The sequence below is a fragment of the Pseudoliparis swirei genome, chromosome 2, assembly GCF_029220125.1.
Source record: "Pseudoliparis swirei isolate HS2019 ecotype Mariana Trench chromosome 2, NWPU_hadal_v1, whole genome shotgun sequence".
NCBI classification, from domain to species: domain Eukaryota; kingdom Metazoa; phylum Chordata; class Actinopteri; order Perciformes; family Liparidae; genus Pseudoliparis; species Pseudoliparis swirei.
Window position 1 is genome coordinate 5,921,949 of NC_079389.1, and position 18,024 is coordinate 5,939,972.

An 18,024-nucleotide genomic window follows, 5' to 3' on the forward strand; every position below is an offset into this window, starting at 1 on the left:
ATATATATATATGAGTTTTTTTTATGATGTGGTTTTCTGTCTATATTCTTATTAGATGTGAATGCACTTATTGTGGGTGCCAGGTGAGCGTCTAAAGCTCTGAGGATTAGAACAAAAAGGATTTGCACCAGCGCTCTCTCTGCAAATATGTTTTAACATTTTTGGGGCAAGAATAAGATGAAAAGATCAATACTGCTGCCGAGCTTTTACGCCGAATAAAAGGGAAACAACCAGGTAGCTTAGCTTAGCATAAAAGCTTGACGGTCCGGCTCTGTGCAATACATTTATATTTACACTTATTCTGGGTCTTTAACTTGAAGAAACAAAAGTGTAAAACATGTTGATCTTATAGGAGGTTATGGTGCAACTTGGCAGATATTTGAACCTCACATGTTATTATCATGTTATGTCATATACAGTATATATACAGAGGGTACAGAAAGTATTCAGACCCCTTTAAAATGTTCACTCTTTGTTTCATTGCAGCCATTTGCTAAAATAAAAAAAAGTTCATTTTATTTCTCACTAATGTTCAAAAACTGAAATGTAGAAATGTTTTGCAAATTTATTAAAAAAGACAAACTGAAATATCACATGGGGTGCTGAGTGAACATTAATGAGAAATAAAATGAACTTTTTTTATTTCAGCAAATGGCTGCAATGAAACAAAGAGTAAACATTTTAAAGGGGTCTGAATACTTTCCGTACCCTCTGTATATAAATGACAATTTTAGTTCAACCCATCCGTGACGTGGGTCTTGCACAAGGACACTCAGTAGCCGGGGATCGAACCATCAACTCTGTGGTCAGCTGCTCTTCTCTTCTAACTGAACCTGAGCGTGTGGACCTGATGTGTAACTTGATTGCGAGGCTGCTATCGAGGCTACAGACGCTCGATATATTTTCACTAAATTAAAAATAAAATTAAAAAAATGTAGAAATGTGTGATTTGTCATTGCAACAGGAGTTGTTTAATATATCGACTCTTAATATGCCGACTCACGCTGGACTCCACCTGCAGTTTTCTGTCGCTGAGGGGTTATTTTTATCCGCCGTGATAAGTTAGTGTTTGTGTTTGCTTTCACACCACAAAACGAACCGCAGGGGCCCGACGGACCCCAGAAAGTTCAGACCCAACCAAAGCACCGAAAACCGGCTCTTGAGTCTCATTTCCATGAGGTCGCTGTGACCAGCTGTCAGCCGGTGGCGGAGGATGTCAATCACTCAGAGTACATGCAGTCGTCCCACAGAAACGACACGCAGAGACGCACACACACAAAGACACACGCACAGAGACACACACACAAAGACACACACTCATGGAAACACTTGGTCATGCTCTTGTGCTGTACAAGGCACACAGTCAGTCGGGGGGAGGTTGTGAACTTCAAAAAATGGCACAGCTTGATCGACTTGTGAACATATATCTCTGATAACATATATTAGACGATACGAATAATGTTTAGTGAAAATGCCAAAAACATTACATCACTCCAGCTTCTTTAATATGAGGGTTTTAACGTTGGTCTTTGTCTTTTGTGTTCATAGGCTGAATATATTTGGGCTAAGGACGTATATATGTATATATATATTATTTATATATATATATTATTTCTATATATGTATATACAGGACTGTCTCAGAAAATTAGAATATTGTGATAAAGTTCTTTATTTTCTGTAATGCAATTAAAAAATTATTAAATATTAAAAGAATAAAAGGCTTGCAATATTTCAGTTGATTTGTAATGAATCCAGAATGCATGACATTTTTGTTTTTTTAATTGCATTACAGAAAATAAAGAACTTTATCACAATATTCTAATTTTCTGAGACAGTCCTGTATATGTATATATAATGTATATATATATATATTATTTATATGTATATATATAATGTATATATGCATATATATATAAATTATTTATATATATTATTTATATATATATATATTATTTATATGTATATATACAGGACTGTCTCAGAAAATTAGAATATTGTGATAAAGTTCTTTATTTTCTGTAATGCAATTAAAAAAACAAAAATGTCATGCATTCTGGATTCATTACAAATCAACTGAAATATTGCAAGCCTTTTATTCTTTTAATATTGCTGATTATGGCTTACAGCTTAAGAAAACTCAAATATCCTATTTCTAAATATTAGAATATCATGAAAAAGTATACTAGTAGGGTATTAAACAAATCACTTGAATCGTCTAATTAACTCGAAACACCTGGAAACACATTTTCAAATGTTTGATTTTGTTTTGCTGTTATAAATCTTTTTTTTTACTTGGTCTGAGGAAATATTCAAATTTTATGAGATAGGATTTTAGAGTTTTCTTAAGCTGTAAGCCATAATCAGCAATATTAAAAGAATAAAAGGCTTGCAATATTTCAGTTGATTTGTAATGAATCCAGAATGCATGACATTTTTGTTTTTTTAATTGCATTACAGAAAATAAAGAACTTTATCACAATATTCTAATTTTCTGAGACAGTCCTGTATATATGCATATATATATGTATATATATATATTATTTATATATATATTGATGTATATTTATATGTATATATAATATATATGTATAGCTTCTTAAATGTGATGATTTTAAAGTGGTTCTTTGTCTTTTGTGATCGTAGGCTGAATATATTTGGGCTTAGGACATATATTTAAATATTTAGATATATAAATACATATATATATCTACAATATATATATATATATACAATATATATATATATTCAAAATGTGTCACCTGTAGCAGACGGTTCTCATTCGTCCGTCCTGACAGCTGTATGTAAAGTCCATGTGGAATTAATTATTATGTATTCCGTACTTAGTTATTTTAACGCACCAAAAAAAATGACACAACCTCTCACACGATGTCATAGGAGCCATTGCGAGAGCATTTGTTGTATTACATTTCTAATTTATTTCAGTCATTCTGTTTTGTATATTATATAGAATAATATTTTATTGTATTGCAATGATTGACTGAATATAATATACAACAACAACAACTATATTTCAGTGTGTTCTTGGTTTTTTTCTCACACTCTCTAAAGCCCAAGGTCACAATTTAACTTTCTTTGGCTTCCCGCGCCGTGCCCCGACGCTTTAATCTGAAACGTACGCTACTCTTCGTTTAAAATCATCCAATGAGCACTTTAACTCCCCAGGTTTATTATAGACGTGCATGTGTTTCTTCTGTTATGGCGCCCGAGGGGCGGGGTCGCCCTTAACTCCTACACACACACACACACACACACCTCATTACTGATTGTGCACGTCGCCACCTCACCCCTGAAGAAGCAACAACTCCTCGGTAATAACTCGGTTAAAGTCAACACCGTTCTGGTGCGTTACCAATGGTTACAAACTGCTCTGGAGGGATGATAGATCATAATAACAATAATAATAATAATGACGATAATAATAAATATAATTATAGTTATACAAATGATAATAATAATAATGATAATAATAATACTTATTATTATTATTATAATTATACTAATATTAATAATAATAATTCCGCTGTGGAGTTTGAACAGATCTTTAAAAAGCTGCACCTCCTCTTTGACGTGATGGTGTGTGAAGAACCGCTCCCCTCAGTGGTCCAGTCCCACCGTCTGCTCCAACCTTTTGGTTTTTGTGATATCATTAAATTAATCTATAGCTTCTCACATGGACACGTTATTCATAACATGCTACACATGTGCGTGCGTTCTGGTTTGTATGTTTTCTCCCGTTTATAATTACAATCCAATAGCCTGTCAATGTACTTAATGATATAATACAGAAATAACTATCGACATGTCTCTATTCTTTGTATTATTGTATTTTTTTCCCATTGAATGGTATATTTGATACTGAACTAGTTCATCTTTATCTCAGTGATAGAGTCCAAATGAGCATAAAATATCACTATGACCCTGAAGTTCTGTTTCTTGTGTAATCATAGACTGAATGCAGCAAAACTACAGAGCAACATCACTTTATAAATGTCGGAAACAATGGATATCCCAAAAAATATTGCGTGTGCAAACTTCCCTGGTTATGCCACTCCCCTTGGGGCTCAGCCCCCCCTTTCTTTGAATCCTACAAACGCCCCTGGTAACGACAGACTTGCTCCAAATATTAGTTACGGATAATATGTGTGCAGCGTTTGCAGATGCAGAGCCGGTGTTGTGTCATTTACGGTACAGATGTTATTTCAAACTGTAGACCGATGTTCTTGGAGTAAAGAGAGCGCTCCAGAGGATGAACTATGCAGTCAGTGATGTATTCCAGGCCATCGCTAGACATCCCTGTAAAGATGTCGACACAACTTCTTTGTTTCCACCGTCAGTGGAACTCTAAACTGTGACCTCCAGCAGTCCCTTAAATCCTCAGAGAAATCTGTATTTGAACGCCACACATTCATGACGTCATCCTCCGTCTTCTGACCACACAATTTCTTGTCCATTGTAACCCAGAAAAGAGTGACATCATCGCAGCGCGCACTGCGAAAGAAAGACGCGCAAACGTCCGGCGGTCTCAGTGCAGCCGGTGATGTCGCGGGCGTGGCGCCGCCCGGCGGCGGGGGTCGTGGTGCAGGAAGCAACACGAGCGGCTGCTCTCGGATTAGAACGAGACGGCGTGAGGCCAACGGCAATTTCCTGCGATTCCCAGGGAGCTCAGTGGAGACTTCCTCTCCAGGCAGCACGACATTCCTCCTTTGCGATTGATCTGTGGGATAAACTAACTGCATGGGGGAGGCTTATAAACCGAGGCGGGGGCGGGGGGATGCTGAGTCTGTCTCTCACACAAAGAGACGCGTGGTTGTACATCATGTACTTTGCAGTGCGGGGACTGAAGTGCTTTAGCTACACAAAACGATGAAGCACGACTACAACACCAACGTGTTGTCGTCACGTGGCGGAGGTTTCCTCTCGTGGCGGTGCGGCCTGCGTAGTGTAGCCTTTGAAAAGCACCAACACCGAGCTGGGAGTGGCTGTTGAACTTTTGGAAATGTCAGCCACTGCTCCTTTTACGCAAACAATACCGTGAGTCGTGTTCCTGGGTCGTCCTCCTCCTCCTCCTCGTCCTCCTCCTCTCCTGCACACCTTGCAACTTTCCTTGTGCCGAGAGTGACCTTCTGGCATCTTTTGAAGCTGCGTCTGGCGTGTGTGTGTGTGTGTGTGTGTGGGGGGGGGGGGGGGTGGTACACGCCGTCCTTGGTTCTGAAGACGTGTGTTCCTGCGGTGGAGCGTGAGTAGAGAAAGATGCAGGTTTGTTCGTGTGTGTGTGTGTGTGTGTGGGGGGGTTGGAGATTATCCTCACAAGTGAAATGCATTAGAACTCCTCGCTCCAAGTTATTTTTAAGCGCGATGGTTTACCTTCCGTCCCCTGAGCGGTCCGTGGTGCCGTCGCGTGCTCAGCGGGATTAATGATCACATGACCCCCATACCGGCGCAGTTTACCTTGCTCTTAGATCCTGCTGTGAAACAGGGAGACGCGTCTCCTCCTCCTCCTCCTCCTCCTCCTCTATCCCCGTCATGCCTTTCATGCCTCTCGAGCCAGACGCCACCGCGCCCACGAGCCCCCCCCCCCCCACATCTGTGTGCTGTTTACATGTTGCTGAGAGGCGTCGGCATGTGATTGCTGCTGCCCCCCCCCCCCCCTTTTGAGAAATGCCACTTCAGAGGAGTGCAAAACAAACATGTGCTGGTGTATATATGCCAGCGGCGGTCCATCTGTATGTTCCATGTGTAGTTCAAGGACACTGCGGGGTTCGCCTGAGTGGGGACAGGGGGCCTCTTCACGCCGGCTGCAATCAGCTCACGGATACGCGAGCAAATGACGCATTCCCCCGCCACCAGCAGCTCAACGGCGGGTTTGAATGTCCAATCCCTCTAATAATACATCGTGTAATTGGTGCTTTTTCGCTTCCTGTATGGACGCTCCTCGTCTCCTTCCATCAGTTTTTAAAACAAAGGCAATGTCGGCTCCTCGGTGGCGATCGCTCCTCGCCGCCAGCTGCAGGCTCCTGACTCGTCTTCATGCTCTAAACACAACGCTGCTGCCGCTGTCCGCCTCCTCGCACTTCCTGTGGCCTTCTTTTTACTTGTGGATACTTTCTCGAGGGGGGGGGGGGTTGTAGGAAGCTCTTGAGTGCCCTCATGTGTTCATTACCGTTTACTTGCAGATTCTCATACAGTGTGTGTGTGTGTGTGTGTGTGTGCGCGTGTGTGTGTGCGTGTGTGTGCTGTTGGCATGAGCAAATCTAAACTGTGCTCCGCTTACATTATTACCTTCGCATTGAAAATGCCGGAAGGTTATGTTTTGATCGCCGTGTATTTATTTATTTATTTATTTGTATGCGTGTTATTCGCAAAACTCAAAAAGTATTGAACCGAATCGCATGAAATTTGGTGGGATGATTGTTTATTATCCGGGGACCAGTTGATTAGATTTTGGGATTGATCGGGTCAAAGGTCATAAACAGGTCAAATCTTCTTGAATCACATGGAATTTGGTGGGATGATTGGTTATTATCCGGGGACCATTTGATTAGATTTTGGGATCAATCGGGTCAAAGGTCAAGGTCATGGAAAGGTCAACATCTTTTTTTTACCATAGCGCAGTCAATTTTTATCCAATTGGCATGCAACTAATGCCAACATGTTCATAATTCAATGCCCAATCTTGTGATATGCGAAGGTATGCGCTCTACCGAGTGCCCGTTCTAGTTCTCTCATGCAACCATTTTCTTTTTGACTTGAAGTTTGTAGGATTATGTACAAAGCACCAACCCGTTGTCTCCTTGTCTCCTTGTGTCCTGCAGGAAGCGCCCTGAACCTGACTTGCCGGGCGTTCTTCGGCTATAGCGGCGACGTCAGCCCGCTCGTCTACTGGATGAAGGGAGACAAGTTCATCGAGGACTTGGACGAGGAGAGAATCCAGGAGAGCGACATCAAGTAAGAAGCTCTGCTCGTCGTTCACAGGACGTTAGCGAGGAGCTGATAGCAGACGAGGAGACGGGGAAAAGTTGTTGGTACCAATTGGTTTTTGCATGTTTTGGCTCATTAACTCCAAACTCCACACTTATACCGACGATTTCCCAGAAATGTATTTGCTGCTTTCCGTGCAGCTGCTGCTTTCCATTGATTGTGTTATGCAAATGTTCTTTTTTTTTTCTTGTTGAAATATTGACCGGTGCATGATACAGTGAACATGTACCTTAGCTCATATATCCATTGTTTCTCATCTTTTTTGTTGACATACATACACACACTGGTACACCCAGCTAGATTACAGGAAAATAAACACATACACAATAGATACGAAGAGGTCACCTCATGTCACCGAGCCAGACGTCTACATATGTACCTGAACACACGCACATCTGGAACATCTGTGTGTAGACACACCTGCATCACTCTGCAGAGTAAATACAGTCATGACATCACACAAGTACAATATATACAGAAATTAAAATTAAATAATAGGATTGGCCAGTAGGCAGAAACCAGAGCGCCCACATTGTTGTTTATCTAACAGTCAGATTAATACATGAATAATAACAATGATGTCTATTGTGCGCCTCGTGATTTAGGGACTAGACCAAGAAATACTGCTATAGGGGGTATTTTGAATTTCCCCAAGTGTGTCAGAACTGGATCCCAGGTGGAGAAGAATGAGTTTTTAATAATCATTCATTCATGTTGTCATCATGTTAGTGTTTTTGTCTGAACAACTTTTGCCAATGTTGAATTTCATTGGATTTGTGCACAGCATCAATACGACAAGATAATAATCTAGAAGTGGAGAGACGCCCCTGAAATGGTCATTTGAACCACGGGAGTCAAACTATTTATGAAGAGCATTATGAAGTGCTGTCACACATGTCTCCTCACACATGCACACGCCACAATGTCAGGCTGCACACGCCTTCCACATGGATCATTGGCCCCGCGCCGCGTTGCATTTACCAGCTCTGGTGTCGGAGAGTCCAATTAAATGCAGACTTGTACGCCCGAGAAAAGCAAACAGATGTATTTGTTGTTGTTTCTTGCATATCAAAGACGTGTTGTTCTGCATCTGACTCCGCTCAGGCCTTGAGCTCCACAGCAATGAGTCTTCAGACTATTCACCGTGCGCGGCTGCATGCTCGTCACTCACAGAAATATGGAAACGACGGCAGGTGGTGAACTCGCCGTCGTGATGAAGTTCCAAGCTTCTGCAAAAATTGTTTTCCAAATGAAATGAGTTATTATGTACGGCACAGTGCTGTCCTTTATGAACACGTCTCTGTGATGGCTGACGCTGTCGCTCCATTTTCAGAAGTTTAAATGCATTGTACACATTGTATTTGGGATTAAATATCATATTAAATATTGTTCTGTAAATGAAATACGGATATTTTGCGGGAAAAAGTATGTTTTCTTGAGATGAAGAGATCGTCTTGAGTAGTCGACAGTAACGATGGGAAGTTTTCATGTGAATTACATTGTGTTTTATGTATATTTCGTCTCCTTTGAAGTTGTTTCATAGCAACCAATTAGTTAGTTTCTCTTTTTCAAACCATTTCTTTCATGCAAATTTGCAATTCCTGCGTCCCGGCTGCAGGAGAAGGATGCACAAAAAGCAAATCCGTGTCTCGCGTCCACATCCGAGGAAGGAGATGCGAAAAGATGAACGTGTCTTTCCAAAAAAAAAGGCTGTCTCTTTTATGAGTGTAGAATTTGTTGTTGTTGTTGTTGTATATTTTATTAAGTCAATCATTGCAATACAATACAATATTATTCTATATAATATACCATAACAGAAAGACTGAAAAGGTTTAGGAAGAAGCAAAAAATGCTGATATATTCATATCCTAAATTATTATCAAATAAATCAGAAAATTTATATAAAATATTGAAAAATAAAGAAAATTAAAAATATATATATATACACACATATATAAATATATATATATATATATAGCCACATACATCTTCCATATACATACGTTTCAATCACACTTATAACCCTCAAACATTGTTTTATAAATAATCCTTTTGAAAACCAAAAATGAGTTGACCATTCTTATCTCCATTGTAACGTTGTTCCATAATTGGACTCCTACAATAGAAACACATCTTCTTTCAACAAAAAGCAAATCCGTGTCTCGCGTCCATATTCGAGGATGGAGACGCTAAAAGATGAACGTGTTGTGGCACACGGCGGGTGCCCCGTGACTGAGAAATAATAATTCCACTGTCCACACCCAATTTACAACCAAATGCAAAGTCTTTATTTCACAATACCAGAGGTTTAGATCAATCGGGTCCGCGGGGTACGGGCGAGGGTCTGGCAGGATCGGGGTATTCAGACAGGCGAGGATCAGGCAGCCAGAAGCGTATTCCAAAACAGAGTTCTATCCAGTCGCTCTGGGGCACACAGCCCATACTTCCTAATCGTCTCTCGTATCTGCTCTCGTATCTTCGTCTCCACCACCCTTTCCTTGTGGGCTTCTGTCCTTTCTTTTATCTGTAACGCACCGGGTGGTGATTGGTTGCCGGCCCGTGCCTCCCATCACCCCCAGGTGTTTCCACTTTTGTTGCCTGCCGGTCTGGCTGTCGGGGCCCGTTGGCTCCCTCTCTGGGCCGCAGTGGGGAAGTACAGGGAACAGTCGGTATTTACCGTCCCTGACTTCCCCTCGTGGTCTCGTCCGGGGCTGGCTGCCACACACCCCCCTCCTCAGCTCCAACCGGGAGGGAGGGGCGGCCCATCCCCCCAAGGCGTCTCTCCGGGACATGGCATCCGCGTTCCCATGCGCGGCCCCGGACCTGTGGACGACGGAGAAGGCAAAGGATTGAAGGGACAGGAACCAGCGGGTGACCCTGGCATTAGTTTCTTTGTTCCTTGACATCCAGACGAGAGGGGCGTGGTCCGTGACAAGGGTGAAGTGCCGTCCCAACAAATAATATTTTAACTCTTCCAACGCCCATTTAATGGCTAAACATTCTTTCTCGATCGTCGAGTAGTTTTGTTCTCGGGGTAGCAGTTTTCTGCTGATATACGTAATGGGGTGTTCCTCCTTCTTGCAGCTGTGATAGAACGGCACCCACCCCTGTTTCCGATGCGTCTGTCTGGACGATGAGGGGTTTGGAGAAGTCGGGGGTCACCAACACTGGTCCTGAGCAGAGCGCCTCTTTGAGCTCTTGGAATGCCTTCTCCGTCTCTTCTGTCCACAGGATCCGGTCGGCCAGCCGGCTCCTGGTGAGGTCCGTGAGGGGTGCTGCGAGGGAGGAGAAATGGGGGACAAACCGGCGGTAATAGCTGGTGAGCCCCACGGGTTCGCACCTGCTTTTTGGTTTGGGGCCGGGGCCAGTTTCGTATCGCCTCGACCTTGCCTGCCTGGGGTTTGACGCATCCACGCCCTATTGTAAACCCCAGGTAATCTGCGTCCCGAGGCCGAGGCGACACTTCTTGGGGTTGGCGGTCAGCCCGGCCCCTCTCAGGGCTCTCAGCACGGCGGTGACCTGCTGGAGATGGGTCCCCCACTCCTCCCCATGGATGACAATATCATCTATGTAGGCTGCTGCATATTTCTGGTGGGGCCGGAGGACGCGTCCATCAGCCTCTGGAAGGTGGCCGGGCTCCATGTAGGCCAAACGGGAGCATTAGGTAGTGGAACAACCCGTCCGGGGTGATGAAGGCGGTCTTCTCCCGGGCCGCTGGCGCCAGGGGTACCTGCCAGTAACCCTTGGTCAGGTCTAGGGTGGTGATATATCGGCTGGTCCCCAGCCGCTCGATCAACTCATCCACCCTAGGCATGGGGTATGCGTCGAACTTGGATATCATGTTTAGTTGCCGGAAATCATTACAGAACCTGAGGGTTCCGTCTGGTTTGGGGACCAGCACAATGGGGCTACTCCACTCACTATGGGACTCTTCGATGATCCCGTTCTGTAACATCGTTTTAACCTCTTGCCGCACGGCTTCTCTCCGGGCCTCCGGGATTCGGTAGGGCCTTAGCTTTACCTTCTTTCCGGGCTCGGTGATGATGTGATGTTGCAGAAGGTTGGTATGGCCGGCTTCCGTAGAGAACACATCTCTATGGCGGTCGATCAGCTCTCGGAGGTCCTGGCGTTGTCTCTCGGATAGCTGCTCGCCCATAGGTACCACTACGGCCTCCGTTTTTGACGGGCCTGGTGGGAGAGATACAGCACACACAGCCTCCCGGGCGACCCATTTTTTTAACAAATTGATGTGATATACCTTCTCTGGTGGTCTTCGCCCGGGCTGCCTAATGCGGTAGTTGACCTCTCCCACCTTTTCGATCACCTCGTAGGGCCCGTGCCATTTGGCCAGGAACTTGCACTCCGATGTGGGCACCAGCACCAACACTCTGTCTCCGGCGCCGAACACCCGGGGCTGTGCGCTCCTGTTGTAGACACGGGCTTGGGCGGCCTGGGCGGCCTCCATGTGTTCTCTTACCATGGGCCATATAGTGGCCATTCTCTCCTGTACCTCCTCCACGTGTTCCACCAGGGTCCGATGGGGTGAGGGTTATTGCTCCCAGGCTTCTTTGGCCAGGTCTAGGAGTCCTCTGGGTTGTCTCCCGTATAGCAGCTCGAAGGGAGAAAATCCTGTGGAAGCCTGGGGCACCTCACGAATGGCAAACATTAGGTGTGGTAAGAGCTGATCCCAATTCCTTCCGTCCGCTTCGATAACTTTCCTCAACATCTGTTTCAGGGTCTGGTTGAAGCGCTCTACCAGCCCGTCAGTCTGAGGGTGGTATACTGACGTTCTCAACTGGGTAATGTTCATGACTCGGCATAGGTCTTTCATGATTCGGGACATGAAGGGGGTGCCTTGGTCTGTTAATATTTCCTCGGGGATGCCTACCCGTGAAAACATTAGCATTAGCTCGCGGGCTATTCCCTTGGAGGCCATGGTGCGTAGGGGAATTGCTTCGGGGTACCTGGTGGCGTAGTCTAGGACCACTAGGATGTATTGGTGTCCTCGGGCACTTTTTGGCAGTGGCCCGATCAGGTCCATCCCTATTCGACTAAACGGTACGGCAATTATAGGCAAGGGGACTAGGGGGTTGCGGTGATGGGGTCTGGGTGCCACCTGTTGGCACTCGGGACAGCTCCGGCAGTACTCTTCTACGGCTTTCTTTATGCCTGGCCAGTAAAACCTGGCTTTAATCCTCTCTAGGGTTTTCTCTACTCCTAGGTGGGCTCCGAGCTGGTGAGTGTGAGCTAAGCGCAGCACCGTGGGGATAAATGGCCGTGGTACTAACAACAAGTCACTAGTTACGGAGGCTTTCCGGACAACCTGGTATAATAATGCATTTTTAATGGCAAAGTGAGGATATACACGTTGTCTCACCCCTTCGACGAGTCGCCCGTCGATCACAGAGACTTGCTGCAGAGCGCTGGTGAGGTTGACATCCTCGAGCTGGGCAGAGCCGAATCTCCCGGCTAGAGGCTCAGCCCTTGGGCCCACGTCGGTGTCGTTGTTGAAGGGGAACATGTCCCATTGGTCGGCTTCCTCTCTGCTGGGGGAAGCGTCTGCCTCTTCCTCGAGGGGGTTCCTTTCCCCTTCCCTCGTCTCCACCGGTCCCTCTTCCTCTTCCGCCACTACCTCCCCGGCGCTGGACTCTCCTTCGGAGAGGGGTCGGTGGAGCCTTGAGGCGACGTCCTGCACCGCACAGAGGCGGGGTGCCGAGTGGCGCTGCCTGGGAGGCGGGGCCGAGGGGCCCCCTCGGGGCTTCCGCGGGCCTCTCATGGCCAGGCGCAGCCACAGCTGTCTGAAGAGGGGGAAGTCCCGACCGATGAGCACGGCTACTGGTAGGCCTGGTACGACCCCGGCTGTGCCCGAGTATGTTCCCTTTATTGTTTTTAACGTGATGTTTGTAGTGGGGTACTGACGGTGCTCGCCATGTATACACGTGACACTCAGTGTGTCTTCCAGGAGAGGGGGCTGGGCGAACTCCGGTCGCACCAGCGTCACCACGCTTCCGGAATCTATCAGGGCGATGGCGTCTCGCCCGTTAGCGGTGACCGGAGTCGAGGGTGAGTCCCCCGTCTCTTCCGCCCAGCCTGTGGTTAGTAACCCATAGGGTCGTCCGGCGGGTTTCTCGCTGGCGGCCGAGACCATGTGCACATCACCCTTCTGGGGACAGTTCCAGGCGATGTGGCCTCCCTCCCTTTTCGTAACACCTTTGGTGGTCGGGGTTGGTGGGGGGCCGTCTCCATGGTGTTTCCTGTGTAGGTCTCACGACGGGCCCCTCCTCGGGCTGTCGCTTCTTGGGGCGCGTGGGGGCTTCTGTATTCCCCAGCCGTCCACTGCGCAGTACTCCCTGGGCGGCCTGGTACCCTTCCAGCAGATCCACCAGCTGGTCCACGCTCTGGGGATTCTGTTGACACACCAATTTCTTGGCGTCGTAGGGAAGTGACCTCATGAATCGGTCCATGATGACCCGTTCGATGGGAGTGAGGGTTTTTTGCTCTGAGATCAGCCAAGCATTGGTAAGCCTCACTAGCTCATGCATCTGTGCTCGAGGGGTGACTGTGGGGTCGAATACCCACTCGTGGTAACGTTGGGCTCGGGTGATCAGTGTAAACCCATGGCGTTTCAAAATTTCCCGTTTTAGGGTGTCAAAAGTGGTAAGGGGGTCAGTGGCTACGTCCTGGTAGGTAGTCTGCGCTATGCCTGACAAAAATGGGCTAATCAGTCCTACCCATTGGTCGATAGGCCACTCTTCTCTGACCGCGGTCCTCTCAAAGGTGAGCAGGAAGACCTCAATGTCATCCGCGGGGGTCTGCTTGGTGAGGAAGCGTGCGGGGTGGACCCGGCGGTCCCTCTCATAGCCAGCATGCTCCTCCTGGGCTTCGTAACGCTCCGTGAGTTGGGTCCGCAGGAGCTCGGTGGTTTGCTGCTGCACCAGCAGGGTCTGGTCGTGGCGTCTGCTGCTGTTGATTGTTAACTATGAGCTGTTGATTGTTAGCCATGAGTTGTGCAATCAGCGCCGTTAAATCCTTTGATTCCATTGTAGTTGGGGGGGTTTAATCATTATCTTCAGTCAGAATGCGAAACCCGCATTCTCCACCATATGTGGCACACGGCGGGTGCCCCGTGACTGAGAAATAATAATTCCACTGTCCACACCCAATTTACAACCAAATGCAAAGTCTTTATTTCACAATACCAGAATAAAGACTTTGCATTTGGTTGTAAATTGGGTGTGGACAGTGGAATTATTATTTCTCAGTCACGGGGTGCCCGCATTCTCCACCATATGTGGCACACGGCGGGTGCCCCGTGACTGAGAAATAATAATTCCACTGTCCACACCCAATTTACAACCAAATGCAAAGTCTTTATTTCACAATACCAGAGGTTTAGATCAATCGGGTCCGCGGGGTACGGGCGAGGGTCTGGCAGGATCGGGGTATTCAGACAGGCGAGGATCAGGCAGCCAGAAGCGTATTCCAAAACAGAGTTCTATCCAGTCGCTCTGGGGCACACAGCCCATACTTCCTAATCGTCTCTCGTATCTGCTCTCGTATCTTCGTCTCCACCACCCTCCCCTTGTGGGCTTCTGTCCTTTCTTTTATCTGTAACGCACCGGGTGGTGATTGGTTGCCGGCCCGTGCCTCCCATCACCCCCAGGTGTTTCCACTTTTGTTGCCTGCCGGTCTGGCTGTCGGGGCCCGTTGGCTCCCTCTCTGGGCCGCAGTGGGGAAGTACAGGGAACAGTCGGTATTTACCGTCCCTGACTTCCCCTCGTGGTCTCGTCCGGGGCTGGCTGCCACAGTGTCTTGCACCCAAAAAAAGCCGTTTCTCCATCTTTTACGAGAGTGGAATTTGCCCTCGACGAGCATCCCTTTTCAGGCCGCTGAGACATTTCCATGTTCCTCCTCCTCCCTCCTCCCTTCCTTGCGGTGTAACACATTTGAACATGTCCGTTCCCCGCTCCGCCTGCATGTTTCCACATGAGGGCTGTTTGGAGAAGCTGCAGCTGTGGGAGACGAGTCCTGTCAGGTGGTTAACAACTGCCATTTTTCACACCGCCGCCGCCACCGCTATCTCCCCTCGCTGCACCGACCTCTGGCGGCATGCAGATGGACTGCGGGGAGCAGTGTGTGTGTGTGTGTGGGGGGCAGATAGGAAAGAGGAATGGAAAAGAATAAGAAATATGGCAGAAGTCACTTCGGAGGGGAGTAAATAAGCTGATATGAAGATGCAACAGAAGCTAATCTCACTGCTCTATCTGTCTTTTCTCTCTCTCTCTTCCTCCGTTAGTACCCCCCCCCCCCCCCCCCCGCCACTCGCCTGGCAGAGGAGTTATCTTTTTAATAAATCACACCACCGATATTTCACGCGGTGGATCAATAATGTATTTGACCGTCCACTTCTCCGTTGCGGATGCTGGACGCAGCGTCGGTGGGCTCGGCCCGATGTATGGAGACGGAGCATAATATGCAAAGACGGGGGGGGGGGGGGAGAGAAGGAGGGAGAGAACATGAGCAAACTGTGTGTGCTTAGCCGTGATCCACTGGGCGTGTTTCTTCAGGCTGGCACCCACACACTTCAGCTTTATTACTAATGTATCCGCGGCCGAGCTCGAGCTGAGAGACGAGAGTTTCTGCGGGCTGTTATCGACCCGGCTCCGAGCGCATCGATTGGGAGGAGTTCATTTTCTACGGTAGCCCGAGCACATGAATTCTCATTTGCACCACCGGCGGGAGACAGCTGCTGTTATTACCGTGGCACGGATGATCGGACATTAGCATAGCATGCAGAGATTAATAAATTAGCGAAGCAAATCTCGGCTCGGCGTCATGAAGAAGAAGGCCGTCGATACGTTCATGAACTAATGCGGGTGTGAAAAAAAAACGAAAGGGGAAATATTGAAAGGGAAAAGTGTTCACGGTTTACTCACTCGGAATCGATAATCTCACTCACCCTGAATAAAAGTATTTAAAGGGCTTTGCAGTTAGACATTGAATTCTGCACATCTGACTCAGCATTGGAGGAACTTCTCGTTCATATTCCCTCCTCCGCCGGGCGGCGCTGTGGTCGCCTCCCTGTCGGACCTCGTTGGACCTTTTGAGGCTCAGGTTGTTCCGGCGTCCGTCGGGTTGAACGGCAGCGAGCTCCGTCGCCTCGAAGAGTGCGATAACGTCACAAAAACAAAAACTGTAGGCTTCAAAGTACCCTCCCCCCGCTCCCAGGCATGAATTATTCCCGCGCCTCTTTCTCCTGCGGCGTCCTCCCGGGGCCCCTCCCCCCCCCACCGACCCCATTGCGCAACAACCTGAGCTGAAAATACAAAATATCGTCGGCAGCGCGCCTCGGCCTCTCCAGGCAGAGCCCACGACACACTCTCAATTGCCGATGCCAACAAGCCGTCCTTATGTGCAGTTTATCGACTCGAAGGCGAGAGAGAAGAGAGAAGCTCGAGAGTCATTACACCCCGACACACACACACACACACACACACACACCGAGGAGATCTCTTTCTCATTTGCACTTTGTTTCCCTCCGATGTGTAATTTGTGCTGAGGGTGCTGCAAAAGTGGGCTAAGTAGTGCACCCAAGGTGTGGGGGGGGGGGGGGGGGCGTTATCTCCCCCCTTTTCTCCTCCATCAGGATTCAACCAGCCCAGCAGGGGACACTCATTTACTTTATGGAATATTACTTTCTCTCTGTTACCATGGCAGCCGCTATAAAAAGATTTTCTTCTGATCGCCATTATTTGATTTACTCCTCCCCACCCCTCCGCCTTTCTCCCCACTCGCATTCGCAGAGGAAGAGCCCTTATTGATTTTTCATCTCTCGTGTGTTTCGAGTGCAGAGAGAAGAAACGAAACATGCCTTGAAAGTACTTACAGTGACACAAGGAAAAAAGGGTCTTCGTCGAGATCCGGGTGTTCAGAAACACGGCGGGGTGCATCACGACGTCATGAAACACGCGCACGCCGCTCGCCATCGCACCCGTTTGGCTACGACCACGTGTTCCCCCACAATGCACCGCTGCAGTGAGGAATTTGTGTTCTGTTTTGTCTTGCAGGATCGTGAGTGACCACCTCGGCGAGCAGGAAGTGGCCATTTCCTTGACGATTGGCTCTTTGGAGGAGGAGGACCTGGGGAATTATTCCTGTTATGTAGAAAATGGTAACGGCCGTCGCCAAGCTACCCTCCAGCTCTTCAGACAGGGTAAGGGCTCGTGTCCCACTGACACCTCGGGGAGCGTTAAGCCCTCAACGTCCCCGCTCGAGGCTTGAAGTTGGGAACATGCACATATGACTTTACTTCCTGACTCTATCATATTCAGTATCAGCTCTTCATCTAAGCTATAGGAGGAAATGAAGTATTCAAAGCCTTGCTGCCCCATTTCATCAAATAAAAGATGTTTTTTTGCATTATTTTAAATGCTTCCCCCCCCTCCCCAAATGTCCGCCTTACATATTTGGTGTCTTTCAAATATATATATATATATATATATATATATATATATATATTTGTATTAATTATTTTTGTATGTTTCACTGAACAAAAAATAACGCAAAAAAACATTGTAAATGACAAATAAATAAAAAAAGAATAATACAAAATAAATATAATATTTTTTTTAAATAATATAAGAAAAACTGAAATATTCAATTCAATTCAATTCAGTTTATTTGTATAGCCCAATTTCACAAATTACAAATTTGTCTCGGAGTGCTTTACAATCTGTACACATATCACTGCTGCCCCAAAAACCATCGACAGGAGAAAAAACCCAAATAACCCTTAAGGGGAAAAAAGGAAGAAACCTGGAGGAGGCAACAGAGGAGGATCCTCAGGGATGGACAGATGCAATAGATGTAATGTGTACAGAAGGACAATTAGAGTTAAATACATTCAATGAATATGACAGAGTGTATGAATAGTTCATAGTAGGCATATTTCCATCAGGCAGATGGCGGTGGGGAGGAGGAGTGGCGGTCTCAACAGGACAGTGGCGTAGTCATGAGCAGGAAT

General features: G+C 46.9%; 1 protein-coding gene across 1 annotated transcript in view; it reads left to right on the plus strand.

Annotated features, from left to right (window-relative positions):
- Nucleotides 1-18,024, plus strand: part of il1rapl1a (interleukin 1 receptor accessory protein-like 1a) — a 187,264-nt gene that overhangs the window by 157,796 nt on the left and 11,444 nt on the right. The window contains exons 10-11 of the mRNA XM_056426950.1: nt 6,836-6,968; nt 17,069-17,214. Of these exons, the coding sequence (XP_056282925.1) occupies nt 6,836-6,968; nt 17,069-17,214 (279 nt within the window). The remainder of the gene's footprint in view (nt 1-6,835; nt 6,969-17,068; nt 17,215-18,024) is intronic.